The sequence below is a fragment of the Orbicella franksi genome, chromosome 5 (assembly GCF_964199315.1).
Source record: "Orbicella franksi chromosome 5, jaOrbFran1.1, whole genome shotgun sequence".
In the NCBI taxonomy this organism is placed as follows: Eukaryota; Metazoa; Cnidaria; class Anthozoa; order Scleractinia; family Merulinidae; genus Orbicella; species Orbicella franksi.
The window spans coordinates 3,979,659-3,998,895 of NC_138149.1; the positions used below are offsets into that span (position 1 = coordinate 3,979,659).

Here is a 19,237-nt window from a genome sequence, read left to right on the forward strand (position 1 = left end):
GTTGATCATGGTGTTGTTTGTTAGTTTTACGCTACAAAACAACATCGGCTCAGCATTCAGTGCCTTTAAAAGCTCCGTAGCGTTGCTTGTTGTGTAAATAGGCGCCACGCTTTCTTGTTGTCAATCTCTCGAAATTAATTTTAGCCTCCAAAGATATTTTTCACGTGCTTCGCAGGCACTCGCAGGCTCTCGCAGGCTAATTGATTTAACACTTCAGACATCGCATGAGGTTAAGGGTTCCCGTGTGTAACAAGTCTCCGAGTAATGTAAATTAACCATTGCTAGACAAACATGCGAACATGATATAACAAACAGAAAATTAAACCATTGCAGCAATTTAAGTTATACAACTGCTTTTAACAATTGTTAACAGGAAGCCAATTTTGAATGGGTTGATCGACGAACCAGCTATGTTACATTAGTGCACAAATATTCTTGTGATAACATTGTTGTTAACCATTTGCCCCGGGCAATAAGTCATATTCAATAGTTGTTCTTTTGCAGCAGACATATTTTAACCACTCATAAGGCGAGTACAAATTCTCCGTACTCAATTCCAGACGTTAATCATGGTACTGCTTGGGAGAATCTCGCTTGTGGTCGGTTCCGTTATCAAATGTGTGACCCGCCTTTTTGCAAGGCGGAGAAAGATACGAAGACATGATCTGTTCATGTCTTTGCTGACCTTTTTGTTGATATTTCATAAGAGATTAGGATTCAATCGGCTCTAAACACTGAGTAGAAAAAGCTCATTTGAATTTCTCCGCTATATTCAGTATCCTAGGCCGCATGCATTTTTATCATTTCTGTGTCACTATTTTTAGCCCGTGTGCAGTATGCAGGTTAAGACATTTTGAGCTCGAAAAACAAACCTTGTGGTTCTATTTCGATCGAAACACGAGAAAAAAAAATTACATAAACAATCAAGGTATACAGAAATTATTTTTCCTTCCTTCAGTTGATGATATTTTTTTTTGTTTTGTTTTGTTTTGTTTTGTTGTTTTTTTCGTTTTGTCATTGGCAACTCTGTTCGTTGCCGAGACCACGTGCAACGCGATATTTTACATATTTGTGAAAAAATCTTCTGGCGACTAAAAAGCAAGAAACTCTCCTTCCGTGATAAAACTGAATGAACAATGTTTTTATTATTTCTGCCTTCCTTTAAACAAAAGACTGCTAGTGGTCGAATTTAACAAAACTATGGAACCCTGATGAAAGTAAAATCGACGAAAGCTAAATTGTTCTTCTGCACTCGATCTCTCAGGATAAAATTGATTAATTACCATGATTACTACTTATACTTTGTGCTCAATATCTATTGAATATCAAAATTATCGATTGCTAACGCCGGACTCATAGATCTGATAGCACTAGTAAGCAGTGCTGTGACTAATTCAATTAAAATTTGTTCGTGATCAAGTGACGACAAAGAAGTTTGAGTAAACCGAATCAAATCCACCAATAGGAACGGCTGAACCGGGAATCCCTCACAAATCTGTCTTCACGTCATTCAGGGCATTTATATCAGCAGCGCACAAAACGAATCTCTACTGGAAATTTATTTGTCGGCTCGTTGACGGCGTAACAGTTTCTGTGATTTATTTTTGTTCGAAATTAAAGAATTTGGTCCTAGATTGTGTGTGTCGAAACTCAGTAGTTCGAAATAAACAAACGGTTTCAATTTTTTTTCGGATTAAATCCCGATTGCTCCCGAAAAGACCCGAAAGCCTAATAGGGTTCCGTGAATTAATTATCTTCATAAAGCTACATTGTAACAACTCCCACCTGACCTTTTAATTTTTTATCTGACGCAGCACATTTTATCAATTGCGTTGTTGCGAGAAGAGCCTGGGGACGGGGTCGAGGTTACGACAATCTCTTGATTTAAGTCCACTAAGCGCGCTATCGTGGCTCTGACGTTCAAACGCTCATTAATCGATCTTTGTTTAAGTCACACACACCTTCAAGATCTCGGTCAAAATGGCTTTGGAAGGAATCTACTTCAGTTCCCCGCGGCTTCAGAAGCAGTATCAAGCAGGTACAAGTTGGTTGTGTGATGTGTTATGCTTTGATTCTAAGGAATGTGTCTTCAATTTTCCAATGTTTACACTTCACTGAGGGAGCTAGCACGAGATGTTTTTCACCTATCGCGGACAAATGGCAAGCCAAAAGCTTGTTTTGACACGGTGTCAGTTTGAACACGGCGTTACCAAGTTCTCTCTTACCGGCAGAGATTAAATAATTTGCACCCTTAAAATCTGTGGGTGGCCGTCCATGTTCTGTTTTTCGCGTGAGTAGTTCTGAGTATGCTAATATTGTAATCTTAGAACTCAGAGCAAATACTTCCAGCCACAGTTTGCTGTAACATTGTTCGTTAATACCTTTAAGCACTATTCAAGACGTTAAATCAGGGTATGCTAATTCAGTACCCTTGCAAGTTCGAGGGAAGAAGAAAAGCGGTGAAAACTTCGACAACATTGATTGCGTACTAAACTGAATATTTAACACGCACGCAACGCACTGGACTTGAAATTTATAATGAAACGAAATGTACAGAATTTTTGTGACATCAGATAAGACTTCTTAAAACGAAGCATTTAATTTCTGGAGAACTCTTGAGTCTACATAGCTTTTTAACCATCGATCATCACCTCTTGATCACTTAGCTTTCAGCCGACACAACCATCCGTTTTAACAGGTTAAGATCAAAGGCGAACTTTGTATATCCTGTTGAATTGTTCCTCCGTAATTAATTCACGTGTAAAGATATAGGCCCGAAAGATCTCCTATTTCTGGTTTCTAGGCGACTCAACTAGTCCCGTAACCATCTCAAAAGTGTTTGAACAAATTTTCGCTAGAAAATAAAAGTAGTGCATAGATAGGTGATAATTAACGACAGCGGATTTGTCATTTTGAAAAGTTTTAGGCTAAAGTTATACTAACTGTTTTGAAATCATTGATCTGGAACAGAAGTATAGTTTACGTCTGACGTGAAAACACTCGTGTTTTAGGCGAAAACAAAGCGCGTGGTGACATAACTGTCATTATTTTTCTTTGTGTTGGAGTATACAGTTAGATATGTGTAACTGAAAGGACATTGAGCGGAAATGTTACATACTATACTATAAAAACGGTTTCTGCGACAGGAATTAGAGAAAAGCACAACATTTATTCTATATTTATATAAGGCTGGTAATTCCTACTTAAAACTTTTTTTTTTCTTCACGTGTAATCCTGGTTTAGTCAGTCTATTTTGGGGATTAATATAAATGAGGCGTTGTTCCCACATACATGTATGTAAGTATATATCGTAGTGATGTGGTAATGCGGTAAAGACGAGGGCCTTTTTGTCTCCTAACTTTCCGTCTTGAATTAATATTGGCCTTTGGCCAGAAGCAAATTCATGAGTCAACCCGGTTGAGCAGTCCTAAAACGTACTTACCAGTCGAGGTTAAAGAGCGCGGAATGCAATCGAACAGTGAGCGCGAAAACTACGATGTCATGTGGGGATCGCGGCCGAGAACGAGGCCTTCGAGAAATTCTAAGCAAACTTTTTTTTCTTATATTTTAGTAGCTCTTAGTTCGTCGAGCATGAAATAGAGGAACGTGCTCACCAGCAATATCACGCAGTATGCAATCAGTGCAGTAATATGGCTTGGGTTTGGGGTATAATCACTTGTTGTAGAATAGTGATTTTTGAGTTTCTACGAAATTTCTGTTTTTCGAACGGAAAATCAAACATACAAGTCGTTATCTGCGATTTACGTTATTGAAAAAAACTTATAAACGGCACAAAAACAAGTAGAGTGATCTGTCGCTAAATATACCAAGGCAAAAAAAAAATTACAATTGTTTTTAACGCCACTATAGGCCACGGTAGCGCAAGATAATATTATTAAGGACCTTAAGATACGAGGACTGGAAGGCCAGGACGGCAACGGCAGTGGACGCGGGAAACTTTCGCGGGTCCCGTCATGTCGCCAAAAACAAAATGCTTAAGATGTGCATTTTCGCAAAGGACTGCGACGTCAATAATTCGAACCTCGTACAAGCTATTTACAGAAGCAATGACATCCATTAGACTATAAAAGAGATGATAGAAATCTTATCCTATTAGGCTTAAACGATAGTGAACAGCGATGCTGAATTTCTGTTTCTTTATAAGCGAAGCAAACATCTGTCAATATTTTAATAGAGAAACCATAACAACCGTATGAAAAAATTAAACGAACAATTTGATCGACCTGCTTCAGATGGCTTTTTACCACTAAAGCGTTTGGGAATTCTGTCGCCGAAGAATCCTGACTTTTGGTGAACGTCTCAATTTCCATCTGTAATTGTAACTAGCATTATAAAAATCAAACAAACGTTGCATCAAGTTCCGGGTAGTATAAAAAACCAACAACTAAACATCAGTTTGAAAATGTGTATTTTATTTGCTCGATAGATACTCCATGGTATTCATTCTTACAATTACTTATCGACTGTACTTACACTGATGTATTCTCAATGCATACATTTTGTATTGAGCTTGCACAATCGTGATAGCGTCTGCACAGTGGCTGCAGAAACACAAATGAACAGACGAGGAATATTTTTACTCACATTTTCGTATCTCAACGAAGATTGTACACCACAATCGCAAAAACTGTGAACCTTATAAACATTCCTATCAATATAACTGAAAATAAAGTCGATCGGAACAGTTATCGGGGCAAAACAAGAGCAAAATACTTACGTCTTCGATACGACGGCTAGTCGGGCGAAATGGCGTCCTCGACGAGATGACGGCAGAGAGATGAGTCGAGAGTTCTCGTGCGCATGCCCGGTTGAGTCACTTCACTTCCGGCAGCCGTCCTAGCTCGTCCCGTCCTGGTATCTTAAGGTGCCTATTTTTAGCAAAACGGAAAAACTGTTATACGAGTTAGCTCAACGGACCTTTGATTGCCTTCGCAGCAATCATGATCAGCTACAGCTACCCCTCTACTCGTTGGTTCTTTGTGTAAGCAGGTTCTGTCAATTTCAGGCTTTGCAGCTTTCTTTAAGTTTGAGGGCCGCTCCTACAAAACAACATAGGACGATAATGACTGACCAAATGTGAACGTGCGTGTGCGTGTGAGGCGCTTGCGTGTGTGCGCGCGTGAAGAGCGCGTGTGTTTTCAGCTACATATCTATCCAGAGATTAATTCTGAGACGAATTTTCGTGGATAATCCATCTTATTTGTAAAGAACCGGCGTGGCCGACAAAATGTTAACTATTAAGATAGACTGTCCGCCTTCAAGAGACTTCATTGCCAGACTATCGCATGCATAATGCGTCATTGATTTGTTCCTGAACTGTGTCAGCGTTAAAACCATTTACGCGAGAGATGTTTAAAGTTTTGTTGCGTTCGCCCAATTTCAGTGCAATTTTAGTACGATCTGCAACAATTGCCATGAAGTGTGATGAAATGAGTGGAGGTTTTGAATCGGAGGATTTACGCATATCTTATAAACAGAGATTGTGTTGTTTTCGTCGTAACTTCGAAATCTCCGGCGATATCACGCTGAAATTGCATTAAAATCATAGCTGATTTACACGAGCAATTTGGAATTGTAAACTCAGGCGCAACAAAAGTTTCTGTAGAAATCGCGACAAAAACTGCACAAGCAGAAATGGCCTGCGTAAATGGCCTTTTAATGTCACTTCAAGAAAGACCAAATTAGTGCTGAGGATGACACATTACTGAATTTCCCTTCCAGCTACGGCAAAACATCCCAGGGGGATCATGAACACCGCATACGACAATTCAGAACGCCCACACACCCCCTCGTACATAGGAAATTACGAGTCCTTCCCTGAAAATGGACCGGGAGCCTCGTACGTGTACCGGGAGGAGCCACCGGTGAAAAAGGCTCCCTTGCCTTCAAGTTCAAGTACAGTTGGGTTTCTACCTCCGGAGAAGAAGGCGCAACATGGCCGAGATCGACGTGGCAAGGACTTTATTGTGGTTGCTTTGCTCATATTTTTCATGGCTGTGGCTATTGTCATGATGGCACTGTATTTCTCGAGAGATTCTCAAGATGAAAAGGTTACCGAAAATGGTGAACAAACGGTAAATATCATACTCCTGATTTCTGTTGTTCTCAAAGAGCGTTTAGAAACCCGGGAGGGAGAGTCTGGGCACAGCCGAGCGGAGTTTGTCTTTTGCCACTCCACTACCTTTCCGGCATCAAGACCTAGAAACGCAAATATATAAGTTAATCCAGGTTTAGCGTGTTCCAGTCCTATACCGAGAATACAAAAATGATCAATTCTACACAATAAGGTTAGGGACGATCCTTTTTCTTTTCTTGACGGGGGAGGGGGGTGCAGTTAGGTAATTTCCCAAAAATCTCCCGCACAGCAAAAACTACTGAAAAACAATCGTGCAAGGGTGGGGGGGGGGGGTGGGGGGACAAGGCGAATAAAATCGAGCAAGTGCTTTCTATTAACCAGGTCCTGTGATTTACTTAAGGTGAGAAAAAATTTCACGCCCCAGAAAATTGCCCAAACCGCCAAAACCCATCATCCCCCCCCCCCCCACGTCAAAAAAAATAATGGCCCGCCCCTTGATCGATCAACCAAGGGCAAAGTTACATAGGAGGAATACTGATCGCGATATTTGTGATGCGCTCTTAACAGGGAAATACTCCGACTCCACCGCCCCTGTGCCGCACGCTCCCGAAACCAGTTGCTTTCAACACGCTGCCTAAACGTATCCAGGATGAACTGAGCTCTATGGAGTCTCTCTTTGAAGAACAAATCAAACTTGGAGGACCGGTTAGTGTTTTTGATTTGGTTATTGTTGTTTCCAGTGTAGTTGTATTTGTACTGAGCCTGTTACTAGCTGAGCATTATCAGCCCAGTCAGCCAATCAGGATTCAGCTTTAAAAATGTGCAACCGGTGAAAAGCGCGGGAAAAATCCCATAGGCCAATTCACGTGGGGCTTAAGGCTTGCGCCTGATTGGCTGAGAAGAAAGAACTCGGCTACTCGTGCAAAAGCGATACAACTGCTAAGGAAAAATCATTTGGGCCGGCAATTGAGTTCTGTTTACCTTCTGTTAAGAATGCATCACGTTTTTAAAAGTTGCCAACTTTTCAAGAATAGAACACTCAGCAGCTTACTTAATCATCCATTCGAAACAGTAGAAAACTGTGAAATATTACACACTAAAATAGTTAGTGAGATAATGTACTGAGAGTCGCTATTATCTTATTATTTGTAGAGTGCCGTAACAGCTAACATCGTGTACATGGACAGGGTCATTTGGCGAGGAGAGTATGGCGTGCTGAACAATTCCCAAATACCTAAGCGTAAACCTACAGATGAAACTATATTCCCCATAGCCAGTGTTTCGAAGGTTTTAACGGTGAGAAAAATAACTGAAGCAGCTATAATACAGTTGTGTGTTGAATTTAATTTCTTACATATCACACGTGAACTGTAGGGCTGGACTGGCTCGGGGTTCAGGGAAAGTCTCGCCGCGGCCGCGCCTAGCACACGCCAACAACGCATTCAAAGCACGCGATTCAGAACAGAGCACTACACAATTCAGTCATTTGTCACAGCTTGTAACTAAGCCAAGTTTAGCAAAGCTGGCATGATAAAATGCCTATTGACTGAGTTAGGTCGGACCGGACTGGAAAATATTTGGCTCTGGTCAGATATACGTAAGGACCTCGCCATGCTCCGCCAGCCGGTCCGATTTTTTCTTTGTCAGTTAATTGTCAGGCGTTACGTTACTTACCGTTACGTAAGTTGCGTTACGTTGCGTTAATTATGCTGCCAGACCAGTATATTCCTAGAAACAAATTAATTGCCTTACCCACATATTATTCCAGGCTCTGATGCTCTATAAGCTGTACGATGATGGCTTTGTAAACTCACTTGACGACTCCGTGACTGATTATCAAACCAACTTTTTGGTCAAAAATCCGTATGGCAGTGCCCCAATCACTCTAAGGTGAGGCTTCAACTTTACTATGGAATTTCGTGCGCTTTTGATCAGTGGCAAATCCAATTCAAATGCATCGATATTAGGGGCGGACTATTATTTATTTGGGTGAGGTGGGGGAGGTTGGGCAATATCCCAAATAACAAAAAATCCTGCAAAGCAAAAACTGCTGAAAAAAAATCGAGCAAGTGCTCTCCACTATCCAGGTCCTGTTTTTGATGCTAAAAGAATTCTTGCACAAGCTATCACCCACCAAAAAAAATCATGCGCGACCTAAGGGTGAAAACAAATTCAGGCCTCAGAAAATTGGCCACTCCCTTGCCTCCCCACCCTCAAAAGAATAATGGTTTGTCCATTATTACGGGTCTTGTCCGCGTGAGGGTTTCTTCAAAAAGTCTCGAAGGACGCGGGAAGCTCTTAGTGAAATACGTGATCACTTTGTCTCGTTCTTTTGCTATTATCTTATTTCACAGGGAGCTTGCATCTCATCGTTCTGGTCTTCCAAGGGAGGCGCCGTGTTATCCTGACACGAAAACAAATTTCTGCCCATACACCAATGATCAGATGATTCAGCGAATGAGAAACGTGACCCTCTTGCATGAACCTGGGAAAGAGCCATATTACAGGTTGGAAAATTTACCCTCTAATAGGCCATTTCCGGGTTACCTTGTGCCTCTGTTTCAAAACGAGTCTTCGTGTAACACCTTTCATAAGAAAATGAGTTTGATTTTCGTGAAAATGAACATGTAGGCTGGTACATTTCTATATGAATGGTTTTGTACTTAGACTCGTTTTGACACAGAGGCTAATGGCACTCAGAAATGGCCCTCAGAAATGGCCATTACTATAACGCAATACGACACATTTTCTGAAAGGGTCTATCTCATTTTATCATGTGAATAACCAGAGCTCCTATCCACAAGTGTAAGAGTGGTGGGGAATTTGGCCGGAAGTCGTCAAGGTGTTAGAAATTAAGAGTAAAAAAGGCAGAAATCGTTTTCTAGGCGTGGTCTAAGTTCATTTCTACTCCATAAAGGTATCAATACCGGCTTTTTTATTGCTCTAGGCCGGGTGTCATGTCAGAGACAAACGTTTGACAGCTAGCACCTGTTCAATGACGGGTGTGTCAGCAAAAATTGTGTTTATGCTCCCGTTCCCATCTGTCTTTTGCTCTGACCCCCTATCCCATAATAAATAGGAACTGTAAAACTCTGAAATGAACTAATCCTGTGTGATGTTACGCGATATCAGGCAAGAGGGGACTAGACACTAGCCTTTTTTCGTACTTCGTAGTTCACCTTTTTCTCATTCCTATTAAATACCTAACAACCTGGTTTATACCTTGCCTAGTCCCAAGCTCTCACTATTCCAGTATCCCGGTTAATCCCATTTGGGTCAGGCGCTCGTCTCCAGATACGTCACCGAATGAGGTCACTGTGAAGTCCTGGGAAAAAGTCACCCAGGAATTCAAACCAGGCCAAGTAGTAGCAAGGCGTTCAGTCACCCACCAAAATTACCTCTCAAAATTACGTACGACTTGTATTCTCTGCTAGGGTATTGCATTCTACCAGGACGTTAGAAAACGCTTAACATTTTCTGCATGTCTTTTTTTCCTTTCTTTCTGCTTAGTAACCTCGGATTTGCACTGCTCGGTCAGGTACTGGGTCAGAGATTCGGAAACGGATACGAAGGATGGATGAGGAACAATATCTTATCAAGATTTGATATGTCAAACACATTTTTCAATCTGGATGACAGGTACACCAGGATAATAGAAGAGAAAACAGAAAACAAAGACATTGAAAATAAAAACAATCGATTTATACACTCTGGGCCACATTTGATATGTCAAACACATTTTTCGCTCTGGATGACAGGTACATCAGGATAATAGAAGAGAAAAAGGAAACAAAGACATTGAAAATAAATACAATTGTTTATACCCTCTGGGCCAGGTCTGGGGTAATTTATTTCCTTGTCGTTTGAAGAGATTAAAAAAAAACCATACGTAATAATTAGGAACTACAGTAGAAGCCCGGTAACTCGAACTCAGATAACTCGAACTCCCCAAATAACTCGAACCAAGTCCCATTTCCCTCGGATTTGACCCCACTTTTCAGTCATTTTAACTCAGTTAACTCGAACTCGGATAACTCGAATTCCCCGTAAACTCGAGCTAAATTTCGTTTCCCTTGATAAAAATTTACTCCGATAACTCGAATTAATTCTGGATCATGTAACTCACCAGGGATGTCATCCCATAAGCTTTTCTTGTGGTGTAATCGGTAAAAACACTCAAAACTAACACTACAGGAATTTGATTTTAATTAGTGCAACCGACCGTTCACATATTTGACAGTCATTGCCCGATGTTTTGAGTCATATTGGATGCTTTCCCTTTATTATCATGGCAAGTTGGATATTCGATCGACCCCGAGAACTCGAACCCCCGCTAACTCGAACTGTTTTTCGTTTCCCTTCAGAGTTCGAGTTACCAGGGTTCTACTGTACCATAATAACCTCTGGCACTAACCTAGACGAAAGTAACAGATGAGGCAGTAGCTCCGCGGGCGAGCAAGATGAACCGAATCCTGAGCTGTGATTGGCTACCCGAGCGGGCAAGATGGCACTATCTTGCTTACTACCCGCTGTGTCCAGCAAGAAAATAGTATTCTTTTTCCATATACTATATCCGTTACTGAAAAAGTTTGTTTGGTCAAGATGGCTGGATATTAGCCTCGTTTCTGTGTTTTTTTTTTTTGTGCGTGTTTATGGATCTCGACTCCTTCTCGGTCCATAAATACGGGAAAAAAAAAGAACTTGGCCAATATCCAGCCATCTTGACCTCACGCTTGGTCAATAACCTACATATCCGGCATATGTATATCAATGAATATTCGCGCTCTTTGTTTGGGCTTTACTGAGGGGTTAAAACTCTATGATACTCCGTTATGGCTTAATGTTGCTTTGTTTTCTTTGCGTTCAGCATAAGGCAGCGTATTCCCGAAAACGAATTCTCAGATCCTACAGAATGGGGCTGGCTGAATCCAACTGGAGGATGTTTTTCAACTGTGGCAGATTTTGCAAAGGTAGCAGCTAAACTTAGGGCTGTCACGCAAATTCCTTACTAAGTCTACTAACGGTTAAGCGTTGCGTTACTACCTCCCGAGTGTTTCCCTGTATAGCCCACTCTCCATTTTATCTCTTTCCAGATAGCTAACCCATTCTGTATTAACCCTTGAATTAACCCTACAGCACTAAGATAAACTAATCTTCTAATGTTTGTCTCTTGTTCCTCACTGCCAGCTGGAAGTTGGTCTCTTCACAACCGACTCGAACAATAGATATATTTCGAAAACCCTCACAGAAGCCTTTTTTTCACCAGGTAAATCTAGTGCTATTGTTTTTAACACCTGTAAACAGATTATTATTTTATACTCTTGGTTTTTTTGTTTTTTTGTTTTTGTTTTTTGTTTTTTTCTTGTTTGTTTGTTTGTTTTTGTTTGTTTTTGACGGAGGTCTGCGAAGCAGTCTACATTTGTTCGCTCACTCGAAAGGGAGCGACTTCTAGGGAGGGAGGTATAAGAAGGGGGTGTAATGGGGTAATAGGCACTCCCATGTGAAAGTGGTAGGGTTTTCGTCTTCTTGTCTACAAGTATCAACTGCGGATTTCGGTTTCGTTTCATTTCTGGACAGAATAATATCAACCCCATCACGCGTGCATAGAACATTTTTTCCTAGATTATGCTTGCTGGCAGGCTGGACGTAGCTGAAGAATCCGTGGCGAGTGTCAAAGGAGAGACTGCCGACCCGACCCGCCTGAGTTATAAATCTTTGGCGGAGCCCCTCCATTTTTTGAGCATCAACAGGACTCCTTTGTCCTCTTTCTCATCTTCCCCGACTCATCCCTTGGACTAAGCAACTGTAAATAATTACTCGCCATGTTATTTGGACTGAAATGTCTCAGCTAACACCATTTTGTTTTGGTTTTAAGAGTATATTCTCGGAGACGGAAAAAATGTCATTGGAACACCCTGGGAGATGACAATTTCCGGTGATATGTTGATCAGAAAAAAGCAAGGCGACGCTTACGGATTCAACTCGTTAATTATACTTTTACCAGAAATGAAGCTTGGTAAGTAATTAAAAAATACTCGCAAGTGTCTCAATAAAAATCGCTGCTTGCCCTGCCGTATGTTTATTCCACATGTTTCTCAAACACTCTCATAGTTAATAACATTAACATCACAGACTATTGAGAAAACTGAGTGGCAGTAAATGTCTCTTCGTTATCTTGGTACTGGAAGGAGTAGCTAGGAGTGTTTAGCCAATTGCTAACGGCGAAAGACGTGCCCCTAAATTCACCCAGCCACCTGCTTATCGATCTATCTTGTATTATCTCACTTACTTACCTACTTATCTATTATTACCTACCTCCTACCTACATACCAACCTAGCTATATACCTACGTCCCTCTTACCTATACATACCCACCAAATTGCCTTCCTTCCTTCCTTCCTGCCTACCTACCTCCCTACCTATGTACCTACCTAAGCACCTATTTTACCTACCTTCCTTCCTTCCTATTTACCTACCTATATACGCCGACCCGCCTACCTATCTAGGAACAGATGGATTGCAAACAGACTTTTATTTATCTTTACTCGTGAAGTTTAAGCTTTAGAACATTCACATTCCCTTTGTCATTCTTATCAGTTGGTTACTGCCGTACATTTATTAACGTCAATCCACAGAAATCACTGTTCTCTTTTTTTTTAAACTATTCAGCCTTAAACATTTTTTGTACAAACTGCGGAGCTCTGCGGAGCAAAGTTGACAAGAAATTCAGCAACACTTTCCTGCCCGCTTTTAAAGAAGTCTTAAGAACAGAAGGAGAACAGGTGAACTGTGTTAATAATAAAGGCATAATTTAGGTTCTACATTCATCATCTTAAAGATATCATTGACAGATCGGTGGACCCTGCTCCGAACAGGACAGAGGCCATGACAGTGTCATGAGGCTCTACCGCTAGCTAATGATATAGCCGGGGTTAGGGCTGTCCCTAAGAATCTTCAAATTTCTTAAAAAGTTGCTCAAAAGTTGCTCCAAAATCTTCACGTTGCTTTTCAAATTTTCTACAAGTTGTTTATTACCCTACCAAAGAACCTTTTTTCACTGTTCCTTGACTCCTGAGCATTTAATGGCGGCTAAAACGAGTCGTAACCTATTTTTATTTCTTCTGTTCATTATTTAACCCAGCAATCAATATTACGAATTTTTAATTTTTATGCTGGGCTGCTATATCAAGTTGCGGTCACTTGAGCATAAGGGGTCGTACTCCGCCATTTTGAATTCATCAACCCACCGCTGACCACTTGAAACGCCTTTTCAATCAGTATCATCATCATCATCATCATCGCGCAGGACACCGCCTTTTCAAACCACGGGCAAACCAATGCGAACGCACGATGAGTAAAACTTAGAAACGTCTAGAAAACTATACCGTATGTGACGGTCGTGACCAAGAAAGTAAAAAGAAAAGCTGCTTGATGAGTGCTTCATATGCCAGTTTGGTCTGTTATAATTTTGCAGTAGTGTCTTAGACTGCATAAGAAGTTGCCCCAAATTGGAAAAAGTGCCCAAAAGTTGCCGAACATCTTAGAGACAGCCCTAGCCTCAGACATTGCGTTGTGGTCTTATATTAGGCGAGACACTTTACTCTCACTGTGCCTCTCTCCAAGCAACCCAGGTGTGTAACTGGGTGCTGATTAACATGTTGAAAATCTGTCATTTAGATATTTAAAAGGGATATTAACTAAAATATTTCGAACAGATGCACCTTATGGCTGTATCGTAGAATTCATCAACTTCATTTCAAGGGTTTAGAAAAGGAGATGCAATGTAAGTAAGTATGTGAAAGGGCTACCTTTTTTCAATGAAAGGTATACATACGAAAGCGGTACCTTCTCTGCCAAAATGGTATACAAAAGGGCAAGAAGGTGGACTTCGGGGCGGAGTCTCCCCCGTATAAAACAATGTAGAGTACCCCTCGGGTCAGAGCCTGAAGTTCGTTTTGTGAAAACCCTTTCGCTGGCTCTAAACTCTTTCTTAACACATGATGCTTTCTTTCTTTTGATTCATTAAGGAAATAAGAGTTCCGCCTGATACCAAGCAGTACATTGGAGTTTACAAAGTGGAAGGTCTTGAGCCTAGTTTGAGTTTTTTGCAGGTCAAAATGAATGACGCTGGCAAGTTAGTTATGTCCATTAATGGCGGATTCGAGGCGTTTATCTTAAACTACACGGAGCCGTTAATATTCAGAGTTGTCGTAACGCCGGAGTTACCCTGCTTTAGCATCTTCACGCTTGGATCAGACAATGAGCCCGTAGTATTCGACAGTCCCTCTAAAGAAGACGGTCTCTGTGATAAATTTACGATGTGGACAGCGTCGGCCAGTGGTAGAGCATACTTTTACAGGGATCGGAGTTTAGACACAGCTGATAACACATCGTAGTGGAGGCTTGATTATCGACAACGGCTGGAATCCAGAGAACCTAATTACTACGACTATCAGTTGATTAACAAGGTGCGATGGAGCTTTGGTGACTAAGTTCTGGACTTGAAATTACGGTGTTGCCACGAGCAACTTTCCTCGTCTCCAGTGGTAACAATATCGTCGTCTGCAAATGCAATTTCGCGCGCTTTGCTGCCAATGACGTCAAAGGCCGACAAGTTGCCACTGGAAAAAGAGCCAGTTATCCGTAACAACAACAACACAGTCAAACGTTAAAACCTGGTCACCAAACTTTCGTCACGCCTTACTCAACATATAATCGTAGTAATCTTGGCGTTGTCCTCACAGAAGAACAAAAACAGTTGTCTCATCTTATGTAAAGAGGACGGGCAGCCTTATAGTGTGGATCACATCCAGACATCAATCCACTCCCGAGAAAGAAAAGTGAGGCCAAGTAATACGGGCAATATATTTATTCAACTTGTCGCGTAATATTGTTGCATTGCAACCTTTATTGCATGCTTTACCACCTTTGTTGCAATGCCCCGGTGGGGGGACTCCCGAGTGAAAAGGTCGTGGATGCTCGTCTCGCTTGGTGTAAATGAGTTGTAGCGATACACGAGCCACCTGCGAGTCCAAGTCAACCATGAGTCAACCACGAGTCAACCATGAGTCAACCATGAGTCAACCATGAGTCAACCATGAGTCAACCATGAGTCAACCATGTGTCAACCATGAGTCAACCATGAGTCAACCATGTGTCAACCATGTGTCAACCATGAGTCAACCATGAATCAACCACGAGTCAAGCCAATTTTTGTTTCTTTTTTTTTTCATTTTGTCCCGAAAAAAATATGGATTGTAAGAAATAAAAGTTATGAATAAAGGTTGTCTTACCAGTTAACAACAGGTCATAAAATAACAGGTTGACCTCGATCGCTTCGCGCGCTATCTTCACGGTAGCATAACGCAGCATATTACCCAGTCCCTCAGACTTTGACAAACATGCATTGTGGCAAGTCACGTTATTTGTAGTGTCAAAGTACCCGAGGGCATTTGGCGGGGTCGAAATTGCACCAAAAACAAGTATAGCTTGTGTGGCACATACAGACGAAGCTCTCTTAGCGGTTACTTTGTAAGAAATAAATAAAAATGTTAGCCAATAAATTAATCCATCTGGAACATAGCTGCGTTATTTTGGAAAGAGGGGATAAAACAGATAATAGGACGTAAATAGATTCAATGTTTCAGCGCGACTTACCATCCCATAACGACACCATGTCTTTGTGGGACTAAGCATGAAAATCCAACGATCCCAGGTTCCTCTGGGTAATATGTTGCGTAAGACTACAAGATGGCGCGAGCCGCGATCGAGTTGAGCCTTTTATTAAGTGTCCTGTTGTTAACGGCTAACACAATCTTTCTGTTCATATATTTTATTTCCTGGAATCTTTCTTTTTTTCCGAGACAAAAAGAAAAAAAAAAAGCTGGCTTGACTCGTGGTTGACTCGATGTTGACTCGCGACTCGAGGTTGAGTTGGGCTCGCGGTTGGTTCATGTAACGATACGACTCGGTGTAAGCCATGGATTTTGTTGTTACTCGAGGGCGTTCAGGACGAAATTCCGCTATTTTTAGCTGTCAAGGTATCTTTCAGGATTGCACTCGAAGAAATAATAATGATAATAAAAACTCTGTCCGTGCATTTTAAAGAAGAATTTTTTAGGAGTCAAATAAAGCTCGTGTCACACCCAGATTGGTTTTCCTGGGGTTTAATCCAAATTTCCCGACGGGCATCCCCGACCTTTTCGCACAGGACTCCCGCCGGTGTAACGCAACAATGTGGCACGGTATGTTGAAAGGATATGTTGCCCGTACTATATTACTTCGCGTTAGTAAACAGTACACTTGCACAAAACTTAACATAGTAATGCTCTTTGATGCTCCTCTGTGTTTTGCACTCACGTAGTAATCTCTGTAATTAAATTTGCTTAAAAAGCTCAGTTAAGACATTCAAGAAAGCCAACTGTTCAATAACATAGGGCTCTTGACTATGACCTCTATTTCAAAAGTATAGCGCTAGAAAATATATTATCTCTGTTTTAACCAATCACATTAAAAGCAATGGACCTTTTTTACCGATGTCACGCAAGAGATTATGATCTCTTGTGTCACGCCTTTCTGATTTTTTCAGTCAAACAAAACATAAGCCTTATACCGTTAGGTTTGTCACGCTGAATTAAGTAGATATGCGAAGTTTCATAAGAATCCGTTGCAAAATCATGGAAATATAGGACCCCAAAGTTGCCAATGTTTACAAAGAAAATAAATATATAGAGCAGACTTCCTCTTATGAAACTTCGTGTATATACTAAATTCGGCATGGTAAATTAATCTATACGGGTAGTTTTATGTTCATATAAAAAATGTGAAGAATTTTTGATATTGCGTGGCATTGATAAAAAGACCCATTACTTGAATAGATGCACTGCGCTTAGACGTTCTCTGCCGTCTAAAAGGGCAGTTTTTTCGGCCAGTGGCAACAGACAAGCATGGAGTTGTATAGATCAATTAAAATGTAATAGTTTAGTTTAAGTGATCTTAAATCAGATGCTTTTAGGCCTGCTTACCGAGGCTTATAAGGACGATGCCCATCCATTAGGAAGGATTTCTTTTAATTTTCGTTATTTTTAAGGTGTAATAAAGACGTATTGCTCTCTAAATGGTTAGCCGAGTCATACTTTGGAAAATTGAGCCACGTGCGCGCGGGAGCTAATGACGGGTGTTCGAGGAATAAAATATATCTTCCCCATTCTTCCCCGTCACAACAGGAAAGCAGAAGAAATAAACTGCTCTGCAAACAGGTTTAGGGAATAAATAACGTAATAAAACAGATTAGTTTAAGTCAGGGTATTAAAACCTCCACTTTCCGTACCCTGCCTTCAAATAACATTTTGGGTTCATGTCTTTTCACTGTTCCTTTTGCATTTCTCTCTCACTTACCGCCCTCTCATAACTCCCGCGACGTCTCCTGCTTCCCGCCTTTTTCCCTTCCGCCGCCCGTACCCCTCCCCTATTCTCCCGGTCTCCCGCCCCCTCTGTTCGTCCCCGTTAGCCTCTCCCCCTCCCTCACAGACTAATAAAAAGAAAAGAAACATGGCAGAAAATCAACCTGTCACTTGGGTTAACTTGTGATAAGTATTTTGAAGCGGATAAATAATCAGTTACCATGAACTTAATTCAGGGAACTTGCATGAACGATTTACTGGATTTCAACTTCAGTTTCCAAATTGCGGCTTTTCCGCTGCTGAGGACAACATCTAACTGCAAAAACTAATTATCGCAGTAAAAAGGACTTATCAATGACTTCAATGGCCATTTCAACGACAGAACACGGGTCATTAACTATTGTTGAACTTAATATAAATAGATTGAACTTAAAAAAACAGTACTTGTCGGTATTACAAAGATTCTTTGACGGCTCAGCAAACTTCGGGCACAATATTTTGTTTATTTCTCGCCTTCTCTTAGTAACCATCAATTCTGACGGCATTTGCCTTTCATCTATTTATATGATTTGTCGTATTTAATGGCCCATAAATATTGCTAGCTGACAAATTAAAATTAGCTTTCGAAATAAATCGATGTATTCTCATGAATCTAATATCGACAGTCTTTTCATGATCACTAAAACAAAAGCTCGCCGCGCAAAAAAGTTACCGATTAATCAGCATTGATATTTTTTTAAGGCCTGAGCAAACTTCTCAATTCGGCTTCATCGCAAATGTCAGACTTTCAAAGGATATAACACCATTGTGTTTGTCCAAGGGCTTACTAGCAAAATGATTTGGCTTAGCAGACGCAAATTAGATAATGCCGGTTATTCATTTGTGAAAAGAAACACACTGAGATCTGTGCGTAGACTTTTGTAGTTTCATCCCTTACTCTGATCACGTAGAGAGCTGCGCGACTTGGCATAAAAGGAGTTTGACTCTCTGTCGAGAAAAACAAAAATATCATTACCGGTACAATGGATTGAACTTTGAGGGGCTTTACATGTCCATTTCATTCACTCAATGAAGATTCAACGCAATACGTGCAAAGCGTAACTGGTATGATTTGCAACCAAGACTGAAAGAAACCTTTTTACGATTATTCCCTTTCGAGGCCAAATGGAAAAAGTAAGATCAAAGAGCCTGCAAGAGGTTTCCGAGCAAGCAGAGAATAAATCTGAAACAATTAATCCGCGGCGATTTCAAATACGAGACGTGACTGCAAAACGTGGCAAAAGACATTTAATTCAATATGCAGCCCCAGAAACAAACATCACTAATAACAGCTCGCAATCGAGATTTTTAGGCGCGGCCGATCGCAGCTACCAGGGGAAAAAACAGTCTCTGCTGAAACGCTTATCAGAGTGCAGTCTTTCGCCATGTTCAGAGGAGTACAAATGTGTGATACAGGGTTTCAAAGAGACAGGAAGGGAATCAAATTCAACTGTACATGTCGCGACCTCTAAGCGGACGAGAAGTCGTAGAATTTCGTTTAACAATCTCAGCCAAGGATCAAAGTATTCCTCTGTGCGACTGCCATCCGAGTTAGAAAGTGCTTTTACATTTCGTCCGCGACCCAGGGGCAACACTATGCCAGCTCGAATCAGCGACATCAGAATCGCTGAAGAGACGAAGCCGAGTGTAAAGACCAAGGCAGCTGTCCAGAGACACGTGTCAGTCCATGTTAAGGTAG

At 41.1% G+C, this 19,237-nt stretch overlaps 1 protein-coding gene across 1 annotated transcript; it reads left to right on the forward strand.

Annotated features, from left to right (window-relative positions):
* The first annotated feature begins 1,589 nt into the window (after positions 1-1,589).
* On the forward strand, positions 1,590-17,847 carry LOC145487598 (beta-lactamase-like protein 4). The gene is made up of 12 exons (XM_081466417.1): positions 1,590-2,038; positions 5,743-6,095; positions 6,665-6,802; positions 7,250-7,393; positions 7,866-7,987; positions 8,452-8,604; positions 9,608-9,736; positions 10,965-11,067; positions 11,285-11,363; positions 11,973-12,113; positions 12,767-12,879; positions 14,125-17,847. The coding sequence occupies exons 1-12, from the start codon at positions 1,981-1,983 to the stop codon at positions 14,491-14,493; spliced, it is 1,902 nt and encodes a 633-aa protein (XP_081322543.1). The 5' UTR covers positions 1,590-1,980; the 3' UTR covers positions 14,494-17,847.
* Positions 17,848-19,237: the final 1,390 nt, after the last annotated feature.